The following is a 23,800-nucleotide window of genomic DNA, read 5'->3' on the forward strand; positions in this document are numbered from 1 at the left end:
TACCCACCTAACACGGCCCAGTTCTTTGGCTGGATCCGTCTGAATTCTTTGTTGTCCTTTCCAACTCAAACATCAAAATAAGAAAACAAAAACAAAATCAAAAACTTAAGCATGAAGTAGATGAACAGAAAGTGATTACATGATGTTGGAACTTTCAAAAATAAAACTACAAGTCCAACCCACTGTCCTGAGATAACAACAGAGTAGAAAAACAGGAAGAAATGAAATCATTTCATAAACAAGTGAAAGGGGCAACTGGACTTGGAAAAGTCCCAATGAAAGACTTCAAAAAACGCGTTGAATTCTTGTTCCAACAAGTCCTATTAAATACACAATTGGGTCCCAATCTGCTTAATTGAAAGCACTCCTTTCCTTATCCCCCCCGTTCTTATCTCCATTTGAGAACAAAAAGGAAGAAAAAAGATCTTCCCATGGGAAGACTGAAACCTTGGCCAAAATTTTACCTTCCCTTCATGCTACTTCCATTTCTCTTACTCATTGGATTCGCACAAGCTCAACAAAGCTATGTAGACAACCAGCAGCTTGCCTGTGAAGATCCAACCAAAGACAACAATATAACTAGAGGCTATTTATGCAACGGTGAGCAACGATCATGCCAATCTTACATTACTTTCCGATCAGAACCACCTTTTTACAATACAGCTGTCTCCATAGCATACCTGCTAGGAGCTGAAGCTATGCAAATCTCCTCTCTAAACAAACTCTCAGCTGATGTTTCACCAATTACGGCCAAGTCAATGGTGGTTGTTCCAGTCAACTGCTCCTGTTTCAGCGGCGGCAACGGCAGCTATTATCAGCATAATGCTTCTTACACCATTAAGTTTGACGGTGAGACTTATTTCAGCATTTCTAATGATACTTATCAGGGTCTTACAACTTGCCAGGCAATGGAAGCCCAAAACCCCATTAACTTTAGGGAGCTAAAGGTGGGTAATGAACTCACAGTTCCTCTTAGATGTGCTTGTCCTACTGTTAGACAAACCCAAGGTGGTGTAAAATACTTGCTTTCTTATCTTGTTACATGGGGTGATAGCATTTCTGCAATTGCTGAAACTTTTGGAGTTGATGAGAAAAGTTTATTGGATGCCAATGAGCTAACTGAACAGGATCTTATATTTCCATTCACACCTCTATTGGTTCCACTTTCTAAAGAGCCTACCAAGATTGAATTGCCTCAAGCCTCCCCACCTTCAGTTCCATCTCCTCAGATACCGGCTGATCCTGTTGAAGAATCTAAGTCTTCCAAGAAATGGGTTTTCATTGGTGTTGGAATTGGAGCTGGTTTTCTTCTCCTTCTTGGTCTAGCAGGGTTCTTGTTCTGTTTCTGCAGACGTCAAGCTCGACCAATAGCTTCACCACCACCAAAACCACCATCCCAGGTCAAACCTTCTTCAGATTCAGCAAATTACACTGGAAACTCCTGGTCTTCAATATCTTCCCAAGGGGTTCGGTATGCAATTGAATCCTTAACTCTCTACAGATTCGAGGACTTGGGAGCTGCTGCTGGGAATTTCAGTGAATCTAACAGAATCAAAGGATCAGTTTACCAGGGTTCTTTCCAGGGTGATGCTGCTGCTGTGAAAGTGATTAAAGGGGATGTTTCTTCAGAGATCAATTTATTGAAAAAGATTAATCACACTAACATTATCAGGCTTTCAGGTTTCTGTGTACATGAAGGAAACACTTACCTTGTCTATGAGTTTGCAGATAAAGGCTCAGTAAGTGATTGGCTTCACTCCAACAAGTTTCAAACTTCATTTACTCTTTCATGGAAGCAAAGAGTTCAGATTGCATATGATATAGCTGATGCACTCAATTATTTACATAACTATATAAATCCGCCATATGTTCATAAGAATTTGAAGACTAGTAACATTCTTTTGGATGTTAACTTTAGAGCCAAAATTGCCAACTTCGGATTGGCAAGAACTTTTGAAGACAATGATGAAGGTGGATTGCAGTTGACAAGACATGTGGTTGGGACTCAAGGTTATATGGCTCCTGAGTACATTGAAAATGGTGTGATCACACCTAAGCTTGATGTTTTCGCGTTGGGGGTTATTATATTGGAGCTTTTATCGGGGAGGCAAGCTGCAAATGCTGAAAAGAATAGTGGAGGAGAGGAGTTGTTAGCTGCATCTATCGAAGGAGTACTTGAAGGTGACAACGTGCGAGAGAAGCTCAAAAATTTCATTGATCCTTCTCTTAGGCCTGAATATCCCCTGGATTTGGCTTTCTCTATGGCTCAGCTGGCTAAAAACTGTGTTGCTCATGATCTCAATGCTCGCCCTTCCATGTCTGAAGTTTTGGTCACTCTATCTAAGATTCTATCTTCGTCATTGGATTGGGATCCTTCTGATGAGTTTCAACGCTCTACATCTCTAGGCAGTGCCAGGTAGAGAGTTGGACACTGTAAGATGCTTTGGTGAAGGTCAAGTGCCCAACTATAGAGGCAAAAAACGAATGCTAGTGACATTTTCCCTGCTATGGTATAAGACAAGTTTTCCCATAAGATTATATCATACATGTGTATGCAAAATATTGTTGTCTAATATGAAATGCGAGATGCAATTCAATAACATATACTCCTGAATAATTTTCCCACAACTTCTTAGTTGTTTTTGTTAGAATTTTTAGCACTTAAGAGATTGTTGAGTGTTGAAAACAAAGGAGGAAGATAATCATACACTTCCATTAAAAAGGATATCGGCTTTTATAACCTTACAAAAGATAATACTGAAAAACAAACAAACAAAATTAAAAGAAAATAGATAACACTATTTGGGATTACTGCATCATTAAGTTCATGAGTTGTCCTTTATATGTGCATTAATTTTCAAAACAAAAAATTAAACAATCACCAAGTAAAAGAAACTAAATAACCACCAAGTAAAAAACATGTAATTAGCACATAGCATTACTTCTCCAAATTGAAAACTAACTTTTCACAAGAGTAAGCAGGGTCTAACTCCAACATACCTCTTTAGGGTCAGCTTTCAATATCCTCAATTTGGATCTTATTAATTCAAGTCTATCTTTCAGAATCATATGTTTTTAAATCACTCCCATGCTTAGTTTGGTAAGTCTCCCAAGGATAAATAATTCTTTTATTGTCTTGGTCAAAAGAGGCAACATGTTGCTGAAGGACACTCATATCTTCCAATGCTCTAGAGCTTATTGACCTCTCGGATATCTTGGCCATGAATAACACCTCCTCATTCGCCTCATGTTTCTTGGTTACTACAGCTTTTTCTTCTCCTTGATCAGCTTTGTTTTTGCAGACTTTCTCCACATGATTAAGTTTGTTACAAGACCTGCATGTAACATTTGGTTTGTACCAGCAAAAACACTTACTATGACTGCATTTTTTACAATGAAAACAAGGAGGGTACTGAGCCTTTGACTTACCTTGCTTTTTATCACTATTTTTCTTCTCACTTGCTCATGCCAATAAAGCATTTTTCTACATGATCTTCTTGCCTGAAAGCCTTTTTTTGCATTTGAGTTTGAGGAGCATTTACAAGTTCTATCACGATCAACGTGGATATATCCTTCGAGTCTGCCAAAAAAGATGTTTTGGCCTTAAATTTCTCTAACAAGCTTAGAAGGAATTTGTTGACTATTTCTGTTTGGTAAATTTTCCCCAAATAATCTCAATTGATTGACTACTTTCAAAACATTCTCTGAGTAGTTTTTTACACTTTCCTCATCCTTCATTTTCAATACTTCAAACTCCTTAAGCAAATTTAGAACTTGTATTTAACAAGTCCTATCACTGCCATGAAACTCAACCTTCAATCTGTCTCATACTTCTCTATCAGACTCACAATTCATTATATGAGTAAAAATCGAATCAAAAACAGTGAAATGAATACAAGATAAAGCTTTATACCTTTTCATAATTTTTTCACAATACTGTTTTAATTGCACAATTGTTGGGCTTGATTGCTTGATCTTAAGAGAATTTCCATCAACTTCAATGATCTCCCAAAAATCGAATGCATTAAGATACGCTTTCATTTTTATTGCCCATATTAGATTGTTTTCTCTCATAAAAATAGGTGGAGCAACGACATTGAAATTTGCAAAAGCCATTTTTTTGGTATGTTGAAAATAGACAGTAAAAGATAAAAAAAATATTAATAGGGGTTTTTTTAAAGTGATTTTATACCAACACAATCCCTTAAGATAACAGCTTTAATATTGTGTTAGAATTTTAAGCAGTTGAGAGATGATGAAGTGTTGAAAACAAAAAAAAAAAATAATCACACATTTTCATTAAGAAAAATAACGACTTTTATAGCCTTACAAAGATAATACTGAAAAACAAACCCATAAAATTAAAGGAAAATAAATAATACTACTTGGAATTGTTACACCACTAAATTTATGGATTGTCCCTTGCATTTACATTAACTGTCCAAACCTGATCAACATAAAAAACTAAACCACCAAGTAAAATAAAAAAAAAAAAAACCAAATAACCACTAAGTAAAAAACATGTGTATGGCACACAGCTCTACTTCTTTAAATTGAAAACTAACTTTCCAAAGTAAAGAGTGTAGCAAGCATGACCTAATTGCAACAATTTTCATGGTCTTTTATTTATCTGTGTTACCATAAAGGACGGAACAAGCAAGGATCAAGAATGAAAACAATGGGGTACTATGATGTTATATGCTTCCCATAAGCGTTGGTGAACCAAATTTTTTTTTTTTTTAATTGAAGTGCTTGATACATGGAAAGGAGAGCAAGCCCACCACTTGCTTCTCCATTAAAATGGTGAAACAATTTTTATCTATCAAGAAAAAACCGATAACCTATTGTAATTCTTTTCTACTAAGAAAAACAAGAAATAACAATGTTTAGTGGCCATTTTAGTATTATTTTCTATTAGTATATTTCAATAGCAACAAACTATATTGACTCAAAACTTACAATTTAAGAGTATAATAATTTGAGCAGAACTTAAAAGTAAAATATTAGATAGTTTTAATTGTCTGGTGCAAAAGTAAAATTAGCAATTTATTCACTAAAAAAATTGTTATTAATTTTTATTTCTTCAAACATTTTTTTTTATATTAGCAAAATACTTTAACTTCTTATCCAGTAGTCCACAAAAGTCACTATTTTTATACAAAATGAAAGTCAATATTTTATTTTTCTTTTTTGAACTAAGAAGTAGTAGTCGTCTATATGCGTTTGCTACCGAACTGTGGAGAAAAAATAGTCTCTTGTTCCTCGTACATTAGGTAGTTTAGAAACAACCCATGGCGACAGCTTCATCCTCCACCTCTACAGACCCCAAACTCGACCTAACCAAGCAGGTTTTTTCTCTTTCTCTCCTTTTTCTATTCACTTTTACATGTCTCGTGCTTTCTCATTCATGGGATTATTTTTTCTTCTTTTCTATCAGATAAGAACCCATGAGGTTGCAATAGCAGAGCTCAGTAGTCTTTATTCTTCACAGGTATGTCCTTTTATGGGCTTTTTACTGAAATTCAACAATGACCCATTTTTGCCATTTATGTTTTTTTTTTAACTTTTCTACTTTTTCCTTGTTGCTTAGTGCTTCATGTATAATTAATAAGGAGTTCAACTTTACCTGTTGTAAAGTTGTTGTTTTTTTTTAGTTCTTGTACATTCTTCTTTTTTCGAAGGATGCATGAAACTGGGATGTCTTCAACCTAAATTTGAAATCATTGGAATGTCTAATTGGCATTGGGAATTTTTCATGGTTTAGCTTCTATGTTCCAGAGTTAGAATTAATTGAAACAGGCAAAGTTGGCTTGGTCATTTTCCCTTGTCGATGGAAATTAGGTTTAATTTCTGCGAATTATGTTCCTATCACTCGTAGGTTTGTTTGAGATATAGATGGTTCATGGTTATTGTCATCAATATAAGGGGCTAATTTAAGTGTGTTTTGATAAGGATGTTTGTTAATTGAAGGCTTGCCTGAGAGATAGGGCTTTGGGGTTAATGTGTTATTTGTGGAGTCCTTGATTATGTTACAATGCTATTGGTAGCCATGAAGAGTGTTTTTCTAATGTGACAGCATGATGATTGGTGTTCGAATAGGTTTGTGTAGAATGTCTTAGACAATTCAAGAGAGTATAAGCATCTCTAACTTTGAAGGAAGATTGATTGTTACTTTGTCTACTAGCTTGCATTACCCTTTATTGAACATCCACTGCAGAAAGTAAAAGTCACCTTTTTCATTATGGTAGTTTCCGGATAGGGATTTTAATGAAGTCCTGATCATTAGAATGTGGCATTAGGAAATACTTGGATTGTGAAAATTTTCTATATGTTGATGATGAAGATACTATAGCTAAGTGAGAAGAACTGCTCTATATGCTGTGCATAGACTCTGTCTTGGAGAGGGCCAAAAAGTATGCAGGGGATTTACAAAGGATTGGAGTATTGTTTTTGCTGCATATCTTAGATGATGTTGATCCCAAATTGATAAATCAGCTAGCTCACTATTGTTGACTCTTTGGATTAAGCATATTTTTTGGTACTGGAATGCTGGAGTTAAGTTCCAAATCCAACCTCAGGTGAAGATCTCTTGTAATATGGGAGAAGCCTGTGGAATTTGATTATTTTCTAGACACTGATGGGTGTCTTTATTGTAGAACAGGAGGTCATGGCGGTGCTTTGAGAAATTCACCAGGAGATGCAGTATTTGCTTTTACAGAAGCTTGCATGCCTGCTACAGTTTATTTCATGGATTAGAAATGATAAAGAATGGCCTAGAGTTCTTAGAAGTTTCCTGAGGATTTGAGTTGCTTGCCAATGAGAGATTGATATTTCTTAATTTTAGAGCCAAAAAAATTGTTACATACAGGAAATAGCAAAGAGTATGAAAGCGGTCCTCTGATTATATATAGCATTAGGTGCACTCTACCTGGCAGACAATCATCCCCCTCCCCCTTCTTTACTTGTTGGAGCATTCAACAACTTTATGATGTATTTTATAGATTACCAAATGATGATGATTTACCAGTTACACATCTTCAGTCATCAGGTTTCAAATGAGTGGTTGACATGCCTAAAATTATTCATAATTTTTTCTGTTAATGCAAAAACTCTTTGGTGGTCGAGGAGTTAAACTATTTTGTGAAGGCAAATAGAGTTGGGTTGCAGTGTGATGATGCTATGGTGGTCCCTGGATCCTTTTGGTTTTAACAGGGAGCTTGTAAATATTCATGACGGTGGCCTCATCCACTTGGCAACCTGATTTTTGTTCATGTTTTCATGATGGTTCTTGCGGCCTTGACTTTGACAGGAAGCTTAGGGTCCTGAATGTCTTGGCTTCTTCTACCACACACGGGTAGACTTTTGTAAAATCTTTATGTGTAATGAAATTAGTTCAATTGCCTTTCAAAAAAAAAAACTATTTTTCCATGGATGTAGAAGGAAAGTAAGCAGCAGTAGAAAAGATAAGGTCTGTTTCTTTGTAGGTGCATAAATGGATTTAAGGTACTTTTTAGTTACACTCTTTCAACTTGAAAATAAATTTTAATTCTTTCAATGGGGAACATCAGAAACTGTCAAGAGAGTCTAGTATGAATCTGTCCAAAGTATCCAGCAAGGTCTATTACATTTGTATATGATCCAATGATTTAAAGCCAATCTAATGAAGGGATTGCTTTGTCAAGTTTTCTTCATTAAACCAAAAGTTTCTAAAGCAGGTTCTATTCAATATACACTAAACTAATCTTGCCCCACCTCCCGAAACTAAAGCAGGCACTTCTGAGTATATATGATATGTTTGCCTTTTTCCACTGCAGACTGTGTACCAGAAAAATGGCAACTTATTTTTCCGCACAACTATTCAAAAAGCTACATCATCTGAGCAAAGTAAGAAATCTTTCCTTTTCACTGCATAATCTTTTTTGACGAGTTAATAATCTATAGTGATATACTTTTCCTTCTTGGTTTGTTCATTTCTGGCAGAACAACTGGATTCGGCAAAAGCTAAACTTGAAAAGCTGAATTCCCAGTGACTATAGGTGGCCCATGTTGTTTCCAGTTTCCTTGACTACTTGCCACTCATTGTGACTGCCTATTCCCAGGGTGTGATGTAAAGGTTCAGGGATTTTCTGCAAGGTTGCAGCCTATTTTTGGTTACTACAAATTGCCCGGAGCATGAGGCTTGAATATTTTCGGGTGAAGTCTTGTGCAAAATTACCTGTCTATTGTTTGTTTAATGCAACGAGCAAAGTTCTAGAGTGAGACTTGAAAATATATATTAAATACAGTGAAACTCCTCTTCCAACCTTTGTCATGGACTTGTGTGTGTATGTATGAGGTATGAATATGATGACTATTTGAGAAAACAGAAATGGTAGAGAAATAATTTGGGGAACAAGGTAGAACAAGCATGAAGGACTAAAAGAAAAACGGTAAAGGATAGATGATCCACTGTTGAATTGCTATGCCATGGCAAAGACGGCATGGAAAGAAATTTGTGACAAGGTTTGACAGGAACTTTGAAAGAAAGACAATTGTAAAGAGGAAGACTGAAGATATTTTTTTGGTTGTTTTAATTAAAACGAGCTTATAGTCTCCATTTTAACCGTCAGTAATATTTTCCAATTTGGTGTTTAATGAACTAACGCCTGTCGTTTTCATTAGGCATCAATCAGTCTTGACGGGTCCAATGGGTTCTGCTTTTAGTTAGACGTAATTGGTCCACAGTTGAAGAGTTATAGGCAACCAAGTCTCAGCAGATATGAACCAGTTCAAGATCAAATTTGGAGTGGCATAGAAATTCATGAACCAATTAGAACGTTGTTCCGTAAAGTTAATCACGAGGAGATTTGAACATTCCCTCAAAGCCCTGTAATTTTCCAGTGCAAGCATTCGACACCAAGAGGAAAGAAGAGAAGAGGAAGGTCACATTTTTGAGGTTCATCTTGGGTGTTTTTATTATGTAGATGGCAAGTTGTTGAGGTTAAATGAAGTGATAAAGATGAATTCTTGAGATTCATCTTAGAGTTTGGAACTAAAGTAGCACACCGACGGCGAAACTATTAATGGCTTTATAGCGTTACGTGTTGTTTAAGTTACGCTGTTGCTTGCTAGACGGTGAAACTATTTTTCGTCTTGGGCTTGAGTTTTCGTTCTTGACCACAACATACAAAAGCAAGAGACTAAGAAAACCCCACTTGACTGGCAATTCTCCAAATGACTTTGCACTAGCAAATTAAAACGCAATAATAATACTAAGATGATGGCAGTTCAGGGTCTCAGTAGTATAAAGAAGTCACTCCATTCTTAGCTCTTCACCTATCTCATATAACTAGAAAAAAAAAAAAGAAGGCATTGCAATTGCCATGGAGAAGAAGCTTAAGCCTTGGCCAACATTTCATGTTCTTGCATTGTTGTTGTTGTTGTTTCTCTCGTTGCATTGTGGCAGCACACAAGGACAACAAGCTTATCTGAACAATGATCAGTTGGAATGCGGTGACAAAAGCAAAGACAATAATATCACCAGAGGCTTTTTGTGCAATGGCGTGAAACAATCATGCCAATCCTATCTCACCTTCCGGGCAGAGCCTCCCTACAATTCGGCAGTCACCATAGCTTATCTCCTGGGAGCTCAACCTGATCTCATCTCCTCCCTTAGAATCAACAATCTCTCATCTGATGTATCAGCAATCCCTGCAAATTCCCTGGTCTTTTTTCCACTTAATTGCTCCTGTGCTGGCAGCTACTACCAACACAACGTTACCTACACCATCAAGGAGGACACTGAGACATATTTCACCATGGCCAATGATACATACCAGGGTCTCACCACTTGCCAGGCTATGAAGGCTCAAAACTCAATAGGTATCATGGACCTGAAAGTGGGTGATAAACTCCAAGTTCCCCTTAGATGTGCTTGTCCAACACTTGACCAAACCTATGCTGGGGCCAAATACTTGCTCACCTACATAGCCGGTTGGGAGGACTCCATTTCTTCAATTGCTGAAACTTTTGGTGTCGATGACCAAAGCGTATTGGACGCCAACAAGCTCATCGAGGACATGATATATCCATTTACTCCTGTTTTGGTTCCACTTGCCAGAGAGCCTACCATGATTGTACCACCGCAGGCTTCCCCGTCTCCACCACCGCCTTCTCAAATAACTATTACTCCTACTCGAAAATCTAAATCTTCCCACAAGTGGGTGTTTGTAGGAATCGGCATTGCAGCTGGTTTGCTTTTCCTTTTTAGCCTCTCCGGGCTTCTTTTTTGCTTCTACAAACACCCTTCTCTTAAGGCTGAGCCTGAGGCATCAGCACCACCCGAACCAAAACCACTCTCAGACTCAATAGACTATTCTGACAAGTCCTGGTTTGTATCTATCCACGGCGGTACATATGAGGTTGAATCCTTAACCCCCTATACGTTCAAAGACTTGGAAGCTGCAACTGGGAATTTCAGCGAGTCTAACATAATCAAAGGCTCCATTTACCGGGGCCAATTCCAAGGTGATGATGCTGCAGTTAAGGTGATAAAAGGGGATGTCTCGGTAGAGATGAATTTATTGAAGAAGATCAATCACAACAACATCGTCAGGCTTTCAGGTTTCTGTGTTCATGAAGGAAACACTTACCTTGTCTATGAGCATGTAGAGAAAGGTTCTCTAGATGATTGGCTTCAAACTAGCAAGTACCAAACTTCATTTTCTCTTTCATGGAAGCAAAGAGTTCAAATTGCGTACAATGTTGCAGATGCACTCAATTACCTCCATAACTATATAAATCCTCCATGCATTCACAGGAACTTGAAGACCAGCAGCATTCTCCTGGATGGCAACTTTAGAGCCAAGGTTGCCAACTTCGGGTTGGCAAGAAGTGTGGAAAATGAGGGTGATTTGCAGTTGACTACACACGTGGTTGGGACTCAGGGTTATATGGCTCCGGAGCACTTTGAAAATGGGGTGATCACGCCTAAGCTTGATGTTTTTGCATTCGGGGTTGTCCTGTTGGAACTTTTATCAGGAAGGAAAGCTGCTGAAAAGAATGCTGGAGGAGAGGAATTGCTATCAGCATCAATAAAAGGGGTGTTAGAAGGGGTTAACGTGGCAGAGAAGCTTCAAAACTTCATTGACCCCACTCTCAGGCATGAATATCCCCTGGATTTGGCTTTTTCCATGGCCCAACTGGCTAGAAATTGTGTTGCTTATGATCTCAATGCTCGCCCCTCCATGGCTGAGGTTTTAATCACTGTCACCAAGATTTGTTCTTCTTCATTGCACTGGTGTCCATCGGACGAGTTTCAGTCCCTAAGCAGTGCCAAGCTGGCCACCTACTAGGATTCTAAGAAACTACTACAATTGATGGAAGATCCGACTATAGGATTTTAATTTACTGGAAAGATTGTAAGATACTACTTGTTTTCGTGAGGCTATTGTCGACTACATATAATAAAAGGAAGTCCAGTGACAGAGACTTTTTCGTTTATATTCTCCTACACACCAGGACAAGTTTTTCTGTTCTCATCTGATCAATGCGTGGAAAATGCAACAGTTTTATGCAATCTTATTAATGTTTAGACAAAATTTTCTCTTTAGATAAGAAAATGGTTGAATGAGATCCTATACATATATACACATGTAAGTGTTTGAAGCTAAATTTTGCTCAACTATTCACTGACTATAAGTCTAGAACAACGTTTGTACAAAAGTTTGTATTCCTCAAGCAGAAGAAGATACTATTCAACTTGGATCCTAATGTCCATCACCCTGCTTTGATGATAAGCAAAATCATTGTAGCCCAACTACATTTTTCACATATAATTTGACATGGTTGCACCATTTCTTAAAGACAGTTTCCCAGAAATGCACTGGGTTTCTTCCCCTAAATGAAAGTTTCAACAATATACAAAAAATGAAAATGAAGGGGAGAAAAGTAGAAAGAAACTACCAAAATAGTAGAAAGAATCATTCCCCACTGTGCCAACAATCTTCATATGCATTATCACAAATTAATAATCCTTTTACAATGAAGTCTCAGAAATGTTGGAAACCTGATTATTAAGCCAACTGGCAAGATTTTATTCTATACAAACTGAGTAAATAATCTATCTCATTTACAGTAGAAGGTAATTTGACAGAAAAGGTAGAATGCTCTACTAAATCCCTTCACGCGAAGTTTGAAACCAAACAATTGCAAGGGTCACAAGGGATGCATAAATGGAATTGGGTAACTTTTGCACCACTTTCCCAACACCAGGAACACCCTCAGTAGCCTTCTTTGTCGCCATAGCTACAGTTGGAGCTACAACCAAAGTCACAATCAGTCCCTGACTAACAACAATGAATGTGTCAGTCGTGAGCTGCTGAATAAATTTCACAAATTCTTCTTGGTCGATTTCTCCATCAAGGTTGAAGTCATACTCCTGCATAGGAAACAAATTAACTAATTTATGCTTTTTAGCCATTACTATATTATGTTCTTCCAAGAAACATTTTAGAGGAAAGCAAAGATACATTTTAAAGAGAAATTAGGGCCAAAAGCAAAGTAAATATGTCCCATAACTTTCCAAGCTTCTGACACTCACAGGTAATGAGACTCCACACGATAGTAAATGAGTCCAGAGAAGTAAATATGTATGTATCCCATAACTTTCCAGGATGCTGACACTCCTAGGTAATAAAAATAAATACAGTATTACTTGAGTCCACTTGAACGTGTCAATGCATTTGCTTTGCATGACGTTGATATCGTATAGAAAGTTATGCTAGAAACCTGCCTAACTTCCAAACACTTCACAGAAGAGAGGTTGTCATTGAGCTTTGCTAAGGAACCTTTTTTTCATAAAGTGCACCATAAATGGTATCTTTAGATTGCAGAACAGACATCTGAATATTTTAATCCTAGGCTAAACATAGTAAAATAAATTTTTAAAAAAATCAAATTTCCATTTGACATCTGAGCAAACCTTGAGTAATTCAGCCCTTTAAAACAATATGATTGCTAGCAGTCTTAATCTAATGATGTTAATTTGAGATGATGTATACTTAAGTATTATCATCACTCAACTCCCAATTACATCCATGCACCAAACTTACAAGCACAGAAGCACCTTGGGGTGGATTCAAGATCTCCTTATACAATGTAGCAAAGATATCCTAGAGGGCAGTCATATTGTCACGGTCCCAAAAAAGTAGCCTTGAATCCCACATCAGTTGTGCACTAGAGTTAAACTTCAAGAGCTTCGTTTTACCAAAAGCATTCAATTTGGTACTTCTTATTCTTAAAAATTTTAAGCACATACACAGGCAGTGACATCCCTTAATCAGGAGCTAAGCCCTCTGACACTGTGTCAATTAATCTGATACATATATCCATAATATTGTATGCGACTGTTAAAGAATATCATAACATTTTCATTGCAGTAAAGTATATTATTGAATCCAGTGTTTTGCATCATGTATTAAATTTTTTGAGTTACCTGCATCATTGATCTGACTTGCTCTTTAGAGGGTGGATCAAAGTGCGGCCCAGGCAAACGCTTATTAATATCGCTGCAAAGGGAAAAATCAATAATCGTGTCACGCCAATAAGGTTAACATCTTCAGTGAATAATTAAAGAATATGAAAGTATTGAAACAAAAACTGTTTAAGCAAAATTCCTCACTTGTACACAAGTAGGATAGAAATATATAAATCTTCGAATGTTAAAGTAGCTCTTCCTGATTGATTTTTGATACGCTCAAAAACCTTATCACTTATTTTTCTTATCTGTTTCTTTCTCCATTCCTTCCCTGCACAAAGTGGTAAACTATCAAATACACACACCAGCATTACAAAACAGTGCAAAGTCACTTGTCCAATTCTGATAACCCAAATAGTAATAAAAAAGTATAGTTATCAAAGAATATGACTCAGTAAGACATCTTGGTCAACAGACCAATATTGACCCTGAAATTCTTTGGCCACTATAATAATGGAAACAAGAAGCCATGAAAACTCACTTCTTCAAACACAGTAGTTACTGAAGTAATTAACAATTCTAGTCAATATGGCCATCAAGCCATCACAATGCTAAATACCCATTTCTTCAAAAGGACGATTAAAGCTTCATTAGGCTCTCACTTTTCTTTTTTGTTTTTTTTTTTTGAAAAATTAAAAATTCGAGACTTAACTTTCTATAGATAACAAAAAGTAAAGACTCTTTTTCATTTTTGCTCTCCATGTGGTCTAAAAAAAGTAATATACAAGTAAAAAACATACTTCTTTATGGAATATAAATAGAAAATAAACATTTCTAAAAAAAACCCTTCATAATTACCATGAAAAATCAACTTCTGGGTTTCAAAGATCAGAAATTTAGTTATTAGTATGAATTCTCCAGATAAAGAAATATTAAAAGCTTGGGTTAAAATGTTTACCGTGAAATTTGTCCAAGACTTGTCCCATGACTTTAAAAAAACGACGTAGCCCGCTAGTGAGGCTCAGTTCTACTTTGCGGATTCGATTAAAGAGAGATGATGGCGGATATACGGAGGGAAAGGGATAAAGGTGAGAGAGGGAGGTGAGCTTATTCGGTGTCGTTTCTGTGGAAAGATATTTGCAGAGGTCACGTGGCACATAAAAAGTGGAGGACTGTAACGTAATAGCAATAAAGGGTCACGTTATCTACTTTGGAAATCCAATCACATTTTGTTTATCACTGTCATTTGACTTCTCCTTTTGTCAATAGTACGCAAAATAATGATTCAATCTAGGACTTTCTTGCGACCGGATCTTGTCTACTCTCTAAGGGCCCATTAAAAATTTGTTAGGCCAAGGCCCATGGGCCACATTGTCGCAACCTGTTATCAGGCCATTGCCATCGTTGAGCCAACATGTGCCCATCTAAGGTCAATGCAATGTTGGGCCAACAAGGCTTGGGCCCATCGCAAGTAATTTATTTATGAGATAATACTTATAAAAAAATTTAAAATTATTTAAGAAAATTCATATAAATTTTTATTCTTTTATTATGTTTAATCAAGCTCTTTAACTTTTATGTTAAATGAAATAAGTTTTTATATTTTTAACATCAGCATATCACGTTAGCACCATATAATATCAAATGATAAGTAATATTTTGATTAATGACAATTAATCAACAATTAGTTATAAAAGTTTATTTAACCCACAACAAGGAATTAATTAAATGTAATAGAAAAAAAAATTTATTTATTTTTTTAAATAGTTTAAGAAATTTTTCAAGCCTCATGCATTTATCTATTAATTCATTTTAGTATCTAGCTACTAAGTAATTAAGATCAAATTTCAAGTAAAATCACTTTTGATCGAAGAATAAAATCTTAATTATTTGCTCTTTGTTGAATTTTTCTTTTCTACATGAATTAATGGAGAAATAAAGTGAGGGAAATTAAAGACAAGGCCAGAAACAATAACAAGAAAGATCAGTGTTTGAAGGATAATTAGGAAGACATTGTCCTGATCCTCCAGCGTGGTTATGCATTTGCAAACACTTTTGCTGACAATCATCATCTGCCTTGCATCCAGATCGTCTATAGCTTCTCTGGACATATTTTCTGTGCAGTAACTTTAGGCACTCCATATCATTGCAAAAAAGAACACAAGTAGCATAGTTTTAGAAGGTATATATATTCATATATATGAACTCACCCTCCTTAAAAATGAATAGGAGAAAACAGGTACAGCCTGCAAAAATTCTTAGACAAATCGGGCATCCTCCTTTGCCAGGGAAGATCTTTCCAAAGCAAGTAGCTTCTGGTAAACCCTGGGTCCATAAAAAGGAAGTTGGTACTGGAATTGACGCTTTAGAAATTAGAGTTTGATATTCTCATTATGATTGCAATGCAGCAGTGTCAGCTTCATTAATTCAGTCCAACAATGAGGAGTTCCTTTCAAAAGAATGGCTCTCCCAGTTTCCTGAACAAGCAGGAAATAGCAATTGCTGCCTAATTATTAACACTTTCGTTTTCTGATGCTTGGCTCTTTCTGAAATAGGCAAGTGCAGGCTATGCCCACGTCCATGTTTGGATATCTTCTCAAGTCTCTACCCTGCCAAAAGGGCAAAGCCATTTCCTCGGGCTTAGCAGGCTGCAACCTGCACAACTTCACCGTCAATTTCAGATAGAAATTTGTTCCAGAAAACTACCCATTTCTGTCCTTTAAATATGAAAATGATTGCAATAAGAAGGAGAACCACTACTGTATACAGGAGGAATAGTTCCCATGACAGATCAAAATCAAAGAACAAGAAGCATGCGATGGCTCCGATCCTCTTTAAATACGAAAAGGTCTAGTTTGGTACATATGAAGATTTTTATTGGGTTTGTGGCTACACGATAAAAATGTATTTTATTCTTTTTATTTTATAAATCTCTTTCGTTCCATCTCAATATATCAAATTAAGATTTTTAAATAGAGTTATTTCATATATTGGAAAAAACTGAAAAAAAAAAGGCATAATGCTTAAGAAAATTTAAATAAATTTTTATTTTTTTATTAGGTTCAATCAAGTCACTATATTTTTATTTTAGATCAAATAAACTTTTATGACTAATTATAAATTAATTCTCATTAGTCAAAATATCACTTATTATTTTATATTTTCATGGCATTGACATAACGACGTTAATGTAAAATGTGAAAAATATCACATTATCATGTTACCATATCAAACGAACATGTCACTTCATCATTAGTTATGATATGTCAACATGTCATATTATTATCAATTATGTTATGTTAGCAAATCACATCAGTACCACGTTATATAGAATGACGTATTACATTTTGATTAAATCAATTATTAGTTATAAAGTCTTGTTTGGTTTAAAATAAAAATATAAAGTTTTGATTGAATATAATAAAATTATAAGGATTTATTTAAAATTTTTTAAATAATTTAAGAGTTTTTTTAAATATTATGTTAAAAATAAAAAATCAAGTCCATATATAATTTATAGATAAGGTTAGTTTAGCCGACGGAAAGAAAGCTGTTTAATATAGGTAAGCAATGTCGGTTTTGGAACTCAATCACGTGATAGAAACGTTTGATATATAGCCTATAGACTTAGCTTTTGTGATATTTATGGTATGTGACCAAAATAAAAAGTGTATAATATCTTTTTAAGGAATTAAGTGCATATCTTTTTTATGATTTAACATCTAACTAAACTTTTTAATTTTAATTAATTCTTGATCTTAATTTTCTTTCAATGAGACAAAAAAAATGTTAAAATCAAATGTGTGTGGGCATATGGTACCAAATAGCCAATTATGACTAACATTTCCTACATTATTCAATGTAGTTGCTTATACTTTAGCTTAATTAAGGAATTTCGTTTCTGAGTTATGCTATTAGCACAACTTATTGTATTTTTTCCTTTTTATTTAGGTATGACAACACATACGGTATTTACTAATATTATTCATATCATACTCGAACTTAATTAAAAATCAACACTTATACCATAACTCAATTATTAATACTTGCAAAAGGTTCGAACTCAACATATTAAATTATAAATAATATGGGTACCAATCATAAAATCTGTTTTGAACTCAAATCCGAGATAAAAATAACTTTAAATCAATTTTTACATATATTATCAATAAAATTAAATTTAATAAATTAAAATTGACTCATAAAAAATGAAAATTTAAAATTATAGTTTGAATAATTAATATTACATCAATTATAAATAATTTTAAAAAATAATATTAAAAATTATTATTTATAATAAAGTCTGTATAGCAAGTACTTTATAGACTTTATCAAAATCTTACCCAAACATATAAAAAGTCACAATTTTACTACCCAATCTGATTATAAGATTTCCTAGATCTACTTAATCAGATCAAATAATATAAGATATGTGATCATAAAATATCACTTTTATAAATTTCTTACTACAAACAAAAAGGTCTTGAAAACCAATTTCAATGATGTCAAAATAAAAATATAATTGATTAACAAATATTAAAAATATATAAATATTTAATTTATTAATTAATATATTCAAACCCTTCCTTAAAAAATATATATATATTGAGAGGTGCAAGAGTTGCCGCATCGGCAAGTGCAGCTCCCCTAGGAGTCCTCTTTTAGGGCAAGTGGAAGAGTTATTTGGCGGCTATCGACAGAAAAAGTAGTTGTACCAAAATTAAAAAGGATAATCAATTGGTAAAGTAAGTGGGCCGAGAAAAAAGTCTTTTGGAACATATACTATGTCATGCCTGCCATTAATTTCAGGATTCTATTGTCGCCTTTTCCTTTTCTTAGTATTTATTGCTAATAAATTAATTTCAAAATTATTAATATAGTTTTCTTTCCAAGAAAAAAAGTTATAAAACTATATGGGTATTTAATTTATTAGTTAGTATATGATTTTCTTACCTTAATAGCAAAGTTCGAGTTTCTCAATTATAAATAAATAAAAAAAGTTATGAAATATTTTTATTTTTTCAATGAAAATAAAAAAAAATTCTTTTGTTAAAGCCAATAATTTTGAATACTTTAACTTATTTTTCCTTTTAAACTATTCCAATATTATGTCCAAATTCTTTTTTTTTTAACATCAACGACTTTAATTTTTTTTATGTTCTATATTAATATTTGATTTTTTTTCACTTTTTGTCATTAAAAATTATAACGCATCAATACTATAAAAAAATTTAAAATAAAGGCAAGGAACATTAAAGTCATAGCATTTTGCTTTTTAAAATTTTTGCACCAAATCAAACATAAACATTTGATTTGAAAAAAAAAGTACAAGAAATTTTTGACATGATACTTAAAAAAGATCTGGAACTATTCAAAAAAATTTTAATAAATTTTTATTTTTTATTATTTTTAATCAAATTCTTATATTTTTATTTTGATTCAAATAAATCTTTAGGATTAATTGTTGCTAATGAAAACATCATTTGTTATTCCATATCAAATGATGATAATAAATGTGGCATGATGATATGATTATGTGATATATTTCACCCTTATGTCATATAAATATAAAATGATAAATAATATTTTGATTAATGATAACTCGTCAATCATTAATCATAAGTGTCTATTTGGTCTAAAATAAAAAGTACTAAAATTTAATTGAATGCAATAGAAAAATAAAATGCTTATTTGAAAGTTTTTTGAATAATTTAAAAGTTTTCCAAGTATTATGTAAAAAAATTCAAAAATTTTAATTAATATAAGGCAGAATATTCAGCTTGACATGGAAGATAGAAGCTTCTATATTAAGTATAAATCTTCTTCGGAATCCATCTCTTTTATTAGTTGTATGCTGAGTATTAAGAAACCATTCCGATGTTGAAATTGAAACTTCACAAATCACATTAAAGAAATATGAGCCCCAACAAAAAGATAAAAAGCCCCCATCCCCTCCCCTCGCCTTCCCACATCTACTCTTCTAGTCCTTGAGCCATTTTCTCCATGGAAACCATTCAATGCAGCAAACGACCTAAGAATGGTTCCTTTGATGATTCTGACAATGAAACCCTTTTACCAGGCCTCCCTGACGATCTAGCTCAACTCTGTCTCTCCTCTCTCTTTCCTTCCCTTCTTTTCTCTGTTTGCCACTCCTGGCGTCGCCTCCTTTACTCTCCTTCTTTCCCTCCCTTCTTCTCCCTCTACGCTCTCCTTTCTCCTTTGCAAAACCCCACCACAATAAGCCATGGGGAAGTTGCTTATCGAAACTCAATCGAATTCTTCTCCTTTGAGCCATTATCAGCAGCTTGGAGACCACTTCCCAGCCCTCCACAAAACCCTCCTCTTCATCTCCTCCACCGCCACCCTTCTTTTCTATCTCGAAAACTCCCAATACAATCCTTGACAGTCTCCAACCATTTAGTACTCATAGCTGCCACAACTCACAATTTTTCCCCTGCACTTTCCAGCCCTTTGCTCTTCCACCCAGAGTCCAACCGCTGGTTTTACGGGCCCCAAATCTCCACCCCACGCCGGTGGTGCGCCACAGGCGCAGTCCGAGGGGTGGTCTACATGGCAAGCGGTGTTGTTGGCTTTTATTACAGAGGAGATGTGGCAAGGTCGATGGAACAGTGGGACTTAAACCAGAAGAGTGAAAGTTGGGGTTGGGAAAACAAGGCACAGCTTAAAGATGGAAGGTTCAGTAGGGAAGCAGTGGATGCAGTTGGTTATAGAGGGAAACTTTGCATGGTTAATGTCAAAGGCAATGCAGTGAAAGAAGGTGCGGTTTACAACGTTGAATTGGACAAGTGGGAAGAAATGCCCTGTGGAATGGTAGCTGGTTGGAATGGGCCGGCGGCAACGATGGATGAAGATGTGATTTATGTGATTGATGAAGTGAAAGGTTCTTTAAGCAAGTACGACGCTGAAAAGGATTGCTGGGTGGCGTTGATCGAGCTGGAACAGCTTAAACGTGCAGAACAAATCGCAGCAGGAAGAGGGAAGATTTGTGCGGTTTCAGCAAATGGGGAAAAAATTATAGTGGTGGATGTTGGGGAAGAAAGGGCTGCAGCCAGGTTCTGGGAGGTGGCGCCACCACCTGGGTTCGAAGTGGTTGCTGCGCATGTTTTGCCTAGAATTACTAGGCAGCAGTAGTTCATGTTCAAATCAGGTTTTGTTTCTTTTCTTCTCCCTTTATTTGTTTTATTTCCCTTTTTTCCTTTTTGTGATTTAGGGTTTGTGTTTAAATATATGAATTTCACTTATGTACATGAGTTCAAATTTATGTTCCATCAATGCACTGCAATACTATACATTTATATGTTAAATTTTATCATTATGTTTTTTTGGATTTGAAGAAGGGAATTTGAACCTACTCCTTTAAGCAGGAAATTATATATCAATTAATTAATTAAATATCCAGATACTTGTCGTTATTTTAACAAGTCAGATCATATAAAAATCTTAAAAATAAATCATGCATATTGTGATTATATTTAAAAATTAATACTAAAAACAATGGTAAAAGCACTGTGCTCTACATGTGTATATTCAATCCTTGGAACATTTCATACAACTTAACAAAACCTACTTTTCTTAATTTTGTTTGTTTTTAAGTTAAATCAATAAATAAATTAACAAATTAAATAACTTTAGATTCAATATAAGAATCAAAGAGACTTTTCTGGAACCTTATTTTAAAGCTATAGTATATTTAATCAATCTGCTCAACCAACTTATTTAAGTAATGTCTTCGAAAATTATTTTTTTAAAAAAGAAATTTATTTTCATCATTGACTTAAAAATTTCATACTAATAATAGACAACCTTCTTAAATTGGGCTTCAAAACCATCTATTCATCAAATTAACTGTTAAAATCTTGACAAGATTTGACAGATGAGCTAGTGTCTGTCTAGTTGACAAACTTTATTCAATAATTTAAATACATATATATTTTTGGAAAGGTAATTTATATATATACATATATGATTCGAGGACTTCCTCAATAATGCTATTACTTTTGAGACAAAAAAAAAATACCATGGACTAATGTTACGTCCCTTTCTTTTTGTATGAAGTTGTGTGTGGCTCGTAACTTGACACGCCTATGCATTCATTCAGTCTAAAAGGAACTGTACGGCTCATTTAATAGCCTAACCCTATATTGTCTCCTAAATCGATTTATTTCAAATAGTTTCGAATAGTACAAGAAATTAATAAAAACCCAAAAAATTCCATGGATTTGGTGAACTTACTCGTGTCGTGTGCATTGCATTAATTTCCTTCTTTGCATTTGGTCAAAACCACATTAATTTTAATTTTAATAAATGAAATTAGCTAGTCGAAGGAAGCACCTTGTTTGATGAACTAACACCTACGTCCACTTAATTATTTGACCCTCTTATATATGTATTAAATGTACAACTTGGGTAAAGGAACAGTTGTACATTAAGAAAAGCTATATATCTTAATTAGTTTCTTCCAAGCTTTTGATGAAAACTTCTTTTGTTTATTAGAAAAAGAAAAAACCAACAACATGTTTATACCTGACCTTTTGTCCTCTACATCAATTTGATCCTCCCAAACTCTACCAAATCCACCAAGGTATTTCATATTAGGTTTGTACAACATTTAGTTGCCCTCTTTTGACTAAGAAAATTGTATAAATTGTATACATGAAATGAAGTCTACAGTTTCTTATTCCCATGCATTTGAAGGTGCGAGGGGAAAGGAAGGCCTCGGACCTCAAGAGGGAAAGAAACAAAAGAAAATTGTGAAAAATAATCTTTCTCGTAAGCTTAATTCAAAAATATTATTTTTTATAATTTTAATTATTTTTGATCAATTTTTGACATGACTTGATAACAATACATTTTAAACAATTTCAAACAAATTAAAATGATTTCAGTTTTCTTTATCCCGTCATCCAGACAGAAATTTTAAAATTAAATCTTGATTTCTTTCTGGTCAAATACTGTCTATCGCGATCTAAAGTACAGAGATTATATTAAGCTATTTTTTATTTTATTTTATTTTTTTGGATGGTGGATCTTGGAGTTCTGAAGAGCGATGAATAGCGATTTTACTCTTTGCAGGCAACGATTTTGCTCAGGGAAAAGGAACAACTAAAACATGTTTGATGGATTTTATGGTAGTTCACGATTTTGTTGTGTTTAAGATTAAGATGATTGTTAAGTATATTTGCTGGAGATTATGATTTTTTTATGAGATTTTGAGTTGAAATTGTTTAAAAAATATTTTGTGAAGGGCTATATTTTGTTTTTGTATAAGGGGAGTAAGCAAGGTCATCTCGATAAGGATATATTTTGTCTTACTTTGGAGGGTTATGGAGTTTTGTAACCTATTTTTTATGAAATGTAAAATTTCATGGCTTAGCAAAAAAAAAAAGTATATGTTTTAGGTTCTTAAGTTTATTGGTTTATTCATAAAACCCCAAAGTTGAGGAGTTAAAATTGATTAGACTGGTTTTTAAGTATTACAAAACTGATTTTTAGGTATTACATAACTTAATCACTATGTGACTAGTTTTTAGGCATTTTGTGATTGGTTTTTAGACATTACGTGTTTGATTTTTAAGTAATGCCTAAGTCACACAATGCCTTACTCATTAGTCACACAATACCTTACTAACAAGTCACGCAATACCTTACTAATAAGTCACACAATGCCTATCAACTAGTCATATCAATCAGTCACACAATACTTAAAAACTAGTTACGTAATACTCAAAGTCAGTCATACAATATCTAAAGTCAGTCACGTAATGTCTAAAAATTAGTTACGTAATGCTTAAAAACCACAAAAACTATTGAATTTCATTTAACAAGATCAACAACTTCAGACGATACACCATATTACATTTAACAACATAATTAACAAATGTGCCTACTTAACAAAGAATGTTCAAAAGTTTTTCTTTATATATCAAAAATCACTTCAAAATGCTTCAAAATACTCAAAACGCTCAAAGGTTTTCTTCGTGTATCAAAAACTACTTCAAAATACTCAAAATGCTTAAACATTTTTTTTCTAATAAGGAATACTTCAGAGATAAATAGTCTGATGAGGAAAGCTCAAAGAATATGAGTTGGTTTGAGACGTAGACCTAAACATACTTGATTCGTTAAGAGATTTCGGATTGAGATGCGAAGCGGGTCAATTTCATTAAAGATAATTTTATCTAAATTTTAATTTTTTTTATTAAAAATAATTAAAATTATAAATAAACTTATTATCAAAAATATCTTATACATGAAGTCTATTTAAAAAAAGAACTCAAGAAACAATTGGGTCTATATGGAAAAGTAAGAGATAAGGGGGGTTCA

General features: G+C 34.3%; 5 protein-coding genes across 5 annotated transcripts; 4 read left to right on the forward strand and 1 right to left on the reverse strand.

Moving 5' to 3' along the window:
* On the forward strand, window positions 8–2,628 carry LOC18599697 (protein LYK5). Its single transcript, XM_018121898.1, has one exon. It carries the CDS (start codon window positions 432–434, stop codon window positions 2,418–2,420), a length of 1,989 nt encoding a protein of 662 aa, XP_017977387.1. The 5' UTR covers window positions 8–431; the 3' UTR covers window positions 2,421–2,628.
* Window positions 5,187–8,369, forward strand: LOC18599698. Its single transcript, XM_007029769.2, has 4 exons — window positions 5,187–5,348; window positions 5,438–5,491; window positions 7,815–7,884; window positions 7,981–8,369. The coding sequence occupies exons 1-4, from the start codon at window positions 5,292–5,294 to the stop codon at window positions 8,028–8,030; spliced, it is 231 nt and encodes a 76-aa protein (XP_007029831.1). The 5' UTR covers window positions 5,187–5,291; the 3' UTR covers window positions 8,031–8,369.
* Window positions 9,339–11,481, forward strand: LOC18599699 (protein LYK5). Its single transcript, XM_007029770.2, has one exon. It carries the CDS (start codon window positions 9,363–9,365, stop codon window positions 11,331–11,333), a length of 1,971 nt encoding a protein of 656 aa, XP_007029832.2. The 5' UTR covers window positions 9,339–9,362; the 3' UTR covers window positions 11,334–11,481.
* LOC18599700 lies at window positions 11,972–14,577 on the reverse strand. Its single transcript, XM_007029771.2, has 4 exons — window positions 14,415–14,577; window positions 13,661–13,787; window positions 13,475–13,547; window positions 11,972–12,418 (listed from the first exon to the last, which is right to left on the reverse strand). The coding sequence occupies exons 1-4, from the start codon at window positions 14,440–14,442 to the stop codon at window positions 12,152–12,154; spliced, it is 495 nt and encodes a 164-aa protein (XP_007029833.1). The 5' UTR covers window positions 14,443–14,577; the 3' UTR covers window positions 11,972–12,151.
* On the forward strand, window positions 19,322–22,837 carry LOC18599701 (F-box/kelch-repeat protein SKIP25). The gene is made up of 2 exons (XM_007029772.2): window positions 19,322–20,624; window positions 22,550–22,837. Exon 1 carries the CDS (start codon window positions 19,460–19,462, stop codon window positions 20,606–20,608), a length of 1,149 nt encoding a protein of 382 aa, XP_007029834.2. The 5' UTR covers window positions 19,322–19,459; the 3' UTR covers window positions 20,609–20,624; window positions 22,550–22,837.

The sequence above is a fragment of the Theobroma cacao genome, chromosome 5, assembly GCF_000208745.1.
Source record: "Theobroma cacao cultivar B97-61/B2 chromosome 5, Criollo_cocoa_genome_V2, whole genome shotgun sequence".
Classification (NCBI taxonomy): domain Eukaryota; kingdom Viridiplantae; phylum Streptophyta; class Magnoliopsida; order Malvales; family Malvaceae; genus Theobroma; species Theobroma cacao.